The sequence below is a fragment of the Saccoglossus kowalevskii genome, chromosome 13, assembly GCF_978046115.1.
Source record: "Saccoglossus kowalevskii chromosome 13, keSacKowa6.1, whole genome shotgun sequence".
Classification (NCBI taxonomy): Eukaryota; Metazoa; Hemichordata; class Enteropneusta; family Harrimaniidae; genus Saccoglossus; species Saccoglossus kowalevskii.
In genome coordinates, this window is record NC_140653.1 from 14,527,139 (window position 1) to 14,532,366 (window position 5,228).

Sequence of the window (5,228 nt, forward strand, 5' to 3'; positions counted from 1 at the left end):
TACAGTGGTGCGCGTCGTAGCAACGTGGAACGTCTTGTGACGTAGCTCCGCCCCCGAGGATACCAGGTAGTGGACTCGGTAGTGGCGGATAAGGGCTTGACAACGCTAGACAAATGATATGGATGTACCGACAGTATAACTCTTTTCATGTTTGTTTTTTTCAGACATGGGTTATGTATATGCACTGGAATCCCACAAGAATGATTTTTAGGGATTTTCGTCGACCATATTCATACATGTAATTCAATGAGAATGATAAAATTACATTCGTGTCTTGTATGAGGTGTCAGTGTTTGATATCTCCGTCTACAGAGGTTTTCTGTAGTGAACGACATTTCATGTGCAAATATCGAACGCAATAGTCGAACATATTAATATATGATGAAAATTAATGAAAATGTTACGTTTAGCTACCTCCGCAAAGTAAGTAATGTGACGACAGCTTTAAGTAACCATTGACATACCTGATACGTCTGAAGGTAGACGTGCCAAATTAAAGAGACGGTTATAAAATTAGGCTAAATCTATTTAGTTCCATTGGCCATAAGAATAATTGAAAAATAATTATTAATTAAAAACAAAGCAAACAGGTTATGGAAATCGATATCGTTAGTATGCACCGTCGACGTCACCATGTCCTTTGTTTCATTTTTGGTCATTCACTTACGATCTTACCGTCGATCTTACCAGGTGAAACATTCAACTTGTCTGGCGCCCTCAACATTTATTGCACGAATGATTTTGTTTTAATTTCCCGCCAAATATCAAAATACAAATGGCTTCCCATACGACGAATGGAGTATCCCTGAACGGCAACGGGATAACCAAATGTGAGCGACCGAAAGTCGGCGTTGGAGTACTTATCTCAAGTCCTAATCATCCAGGGTGCATACTCATTGGCAAACGGAAAGGAAGCATCATGGGTGCCGGAAAGTACGCTCTTCCCGGAGGTCACCTGGAGTTTGGGTACGTTTTTTTTGTAATATTGACGTGTCAACTAGAGGCATTATAATATATAACATGCGGCCTTAACATTGACGTATTTCTTAGTGTGCTGGGACAAAACATTTGGACTATTATAACATTCATACTTACTGATACCGATTATTTTTATATGGACCTAGAAACGCAAAAGCCGCCTGTGCGTATATGAAGGGGTCATAACAGGGTCAATAAGACGAGCGTGAAACCAGCTTTTTCCTGTGGTGATCTGCACATGCGTCACATGTCCTAAGTGTTATTGTTTACAAACAAGCGTCCACTTATGACATTTGCGTTTCAAGCACGCGTTGTTATCGTGGGTTGCAGAAGGTCTATGATTGGGACTCATTTTACGCGCGTGCGCAGGTGACGACTCCTCCGCTTTAATTAATCACATGGATTACCATACTTTTTACACAATAAAAATGTACAAAGCAAATAAATTTTTATTTTAATTTTATAAATATTTTGTTATTATTTATTTCAACTGTCCCTTTCTTTTAGGTTTTCAGAGTTACCACAACTTTGAAAAAACAACCAGCAATTAAAAAAATGAAAAATTAGGCCAGGAAAAACAAAAGTTTTAAAATCAGGTGGCGAAGCGATTTTTTTTTTGATTTTTTTTTTTTTGAATACTGATCTAAAATGGGGGAAATTTGAGACAAGTGCGAGTATTTTGGAATGTTTTAGACGAAAAAAAACGTTTGAGGTGCATAGTTCAAAATGATGCTCGGAAACGAGAAACAGATATTTTTTTCTCAGCCTTATATATATGAAAAAAATAATAATTATAAATTACTACCACAAATAAAAAAAGCCCTCACTAGAATATTCTTTTGTGATTGACTTTTTGTGATGTAATTAATACTTTATTAATTTGACAAAAAATACATTTGAATCTGAGGCTCGCATCACAAATACCCACATGCAAATATTTTATTGACAGAGGATAGTCAGCTGATGTTCTGCAGTGCAATACAACTGGCAGAATACTGTAATAATCAGGTAATATGAAATCTGGGGTCTGGGGCTTTTTTGTTTTTTGTGAATTTTGTATTTGCATCTATCACAATTCGTATATAATACAGACATGCTTACTGTCTTGTTCACAAAATTGTCTAACCGGGGGGGGGGGGGGGGTGGGGGGTGGGGGGGGTGGATAACTAGATTACCAAAACAGGAACCTTGTTGGCAACAGCATATATCTTTTCAGTTCTCAAACTTTTCTTTTAAAAAAATGACACTTTTGTGCAAATATGAATATAAATTTGTTATTATGCACTGAAGGGTGAATACAATATTTGCCAGTCCCCCCCCCCCTTCTCTCTCTCTCTCTCTCTCTCTCTCACTGGAAACTAATTAATGTTAATTAATTAATGGTGGCACATAATTAATTACGTTTGTTCTGTTACATTTGTGTAAAAGACAGAGGTGAATCTATTGCCGAAATAAGAAATATTTCAATTATTTAGGATATAGTAAATGTAATTTTTGTTTTGCTTTAACACATGGTCTTATGAAAGCCGCAATAGATAAGTGGGGGAAAATGCTCTTACTATATGGCTTCTAAAAAGTATGATCACCAACTACTTTCTGCACAGACAATATGAAAATAGTGATTTTGGGGTATTTTATAGTTGGTTTCCATGGTGAAATTCATATATCATAACTTAAAACATTGATGGGAATATAGGGTGAAAATGCATTAATATGAATTTTTATGGCAATAATTGTAAAAAGATTCTTGTATGTTTTTCTCTTAAAAAATATTTTGTACTGTATGAAAAAAACAACAACAAGTATTACTTTTAAAAAAAAAGTATTAATTCGGTTCGCTCTTACTTAACAGGTTGTGTACCCTTGAATGACCTTCATTGTGTTTCTATTTGGAATGCGCTTTTAATAAAGCAACTACTGCGTAAGACTGTTTCATCAAATGGGAAAACTAAAGAAATAATTGTACTACAATAACTAGCACAAAAATGGAAATTTAGCTCTCTTGTTTCTTGAAAAAAAATGTCCACTAACCTCAATTTTGTTTTTATTTTTGGTATACTGAAGGCATTAATCTATAATAATGAAGGCATAGAGGAGATTGCATACAATTCCTGATTTGGTGCGAACCACCTCAAACCATATAAAAATTTATTACAGTGAATCTTGGGAAGAATGCACAAGAAGAGAGACAATGGAGGAAACAAGTCTTCTTCTTGGTGACGTCAGTTTTGCGTATGTCCAGAATACCGTAGTGAATGATCTTAATTACCACTATGTCACAATATTTACGAGGTCAGAGGTTGATATTAGCCACAAAGCAGAACCAGAGAATCCAGAGCCGGAAAAATGTGAGGGTAGGTATTGTGCATTATTATACATCTGTCACCACAACGCCGTAATTTTGCAGTATTTTATGGGTATTTTCATCCTACCATATTAGGAAATGCAAATTCCAAATATGGAATGATTATACGCATAAGCATCCTCTAATAATAAAAACAAAACATGGCTGCGACCAGAGTTTCACCGGACTCCACACAAAGAAGTTTGCTGATTCTGTTCTAAACTTTTTGGATTTTGGCATTCCTGTGATGTATCCTTGGAAGGAAAAGATGTATACGGTAATAATAAGGTTATTACGAAGATACCTCAAAGGATACCTCAAGGTATCAGACAGTACGCCGTTGCATCAGCCTCTGCTGGGCGTCTGTCGATACTACCACTGTACTGTTTTCGTGCATACTTTGAGGTATCCTCGTAATAACCTCATATTATTGGCGATCTGCTCCGCTGAGTTTGCCTTGGACATATCTCATTCTTCTCAGCTTGAGTGTGGGCCTAAAGTAACCATTTGTTTTTTTTTGATATTTTTTTCATTGTCAAGAAATTTGATATTAGGGTAACTTTTCGCCAGATTTTTTTTTCTTTAGCTGGGCTTATTTCGTTCAAACTTGACATGCAGGTCCCACCAGTAAGTGGATAAATTTGGAAGGAAAAAAAAGTTCTGTCCTACTGTTTCCATGACAACAGTTGAAAACTTGATTTTTGGTCATAGCTTCGTGCAAAATTGCAGACATCATAAGTTTGCTTAAATTTGCTATTTTTTATTTGAGTTGATGCCAGTGCTTCTTTTACTGGATTCACAAGCATAAGACGCGCATTCAGTGCTAGCCTAAATTGACTTGATTGGTTAAAACACTGCTGGTGTTAATAAACCTCTATAGAATTCTCTTGTCTCTGTTCAAACTTGAAGGGTTTGTCATACCTGGCAACACCTGACTAATTTTTTTTTTTTTTTTTTTTGACTGAATGGATCGCCAATCAGACTACTGGCTTGTTGTTAAATTTAAATTACTGTCTATTAATAAAAGATACAATCGTCTGTAGTCTGATAATATTTCTACAACAATATAATGCAATAATTAAATTTTGTTTGTACATCTTCGTTTTTTTTTTATAAAATTGAATGCATGTATATTATATTATCAATTCTATTGAAAGATTCTTTCACAAGTAAAATAACACTATAATATGCTTTTTGAAGTTTAATAACAACTTTCTTATTTAATTTGTTTCAGGATGGGAATGGATCAAATGGAATGAACTTCCCTCCGATAATAATTTGTTCTGGTCTCTTTTAGTTGCTAAGCAACAAGGTCTGAACCCCTTCCAGTCAGTTCAAAAGAATGTACTAAAGATACCATGATGAGAATACATGTGTATATATTCATCACTAACTGTATACAGTGTTGTAGATGAATTTCTGATTGATTGGTTACACAAAGAGCAGTTAATTTATTGTATTATAAATCCTATAAACTAAAAAGAAATGCACATATTTGCAGCGGGGCCACATCGAGTGTATAGCTGTGTTTTGTGGCCAGCTTTTTATCTACATCACTGGTATGGTATGTTTGCTATATAAGCAGTTATAACAGCATTAGGAAGCATACCACTATCTGAAATAAAATGTGGTTGTACCACTCTATGCATTGTGACCTATTGTTTGGATTGTACGTTTATTCCTGTGAATTCACATTAGTCTCTGTATTTTTATGAAAAATTTTAAAAATCATATCGTATTTGCTCTATTAGAAGCTGCATGTGTTGTATAATGTATCTTTAATGATATGACTCATTTTGACATTTTTTACACATCTGACATTCACACATATTCTACTAATAGAGCAATTACAGTACTTGTGTTCATACTGAGATTACATGATATCTCACAGTTTATGCAACGGAGC

At 35.0% G+C, this 5,228-nt stretch overlaps 1 protein-coding gene across 1 annotated transcript; it reads left to right on the forward strand.

The window, feature by feature from the left end:
- The first annotated feature begins 736 nt into the window (after positions 1-736).
- LOC100378449 (nucleotide triphosphate diphosphatase NUDT15-like) lies at positions 737-4,976 on the forward strand. The gene is made up of 3 exons (XM_002741457.4): positions 737-966; positions 3,136-3,332; positions 4,557-4,976. Exons 1-3 carry the CDS (start codon positions 776-778, stop codon positions 4,682-4,684), a joined length of 516 nt encoding a protein of 171 aa, XP_002741503.1. The 5' UTR covers positions 737-775; the 3' UTR covers positions 4,685-4,976.
- Positions 4,977-5,228: the final 252 nt, after the last annotated feature.

Bases quoted from the DNA above. Each gene is read 5' to 3' on its own strand.
- LOC100378449 (XM_002741457.4), top strand. From the start codon at position 776: ATGGCTTCCCATACGACGAATGGAGTATCCCTGAACGGCAACGGGATA. The intron at 967-3,135 runs GTACGTTTTTTT...AATTTATTACAG, and splicing joins GGAGGTCACCTGGAGTTTGG to TGAATCTTGGGAAGAATGCA. The intron at 3,333-4,556 runs GTAGGTATTGTG...AATTTGTTTCAG, and splicing joins AGAGCCGGAAAAATGTGAGG to GATGGGAATGGATCAAATGG.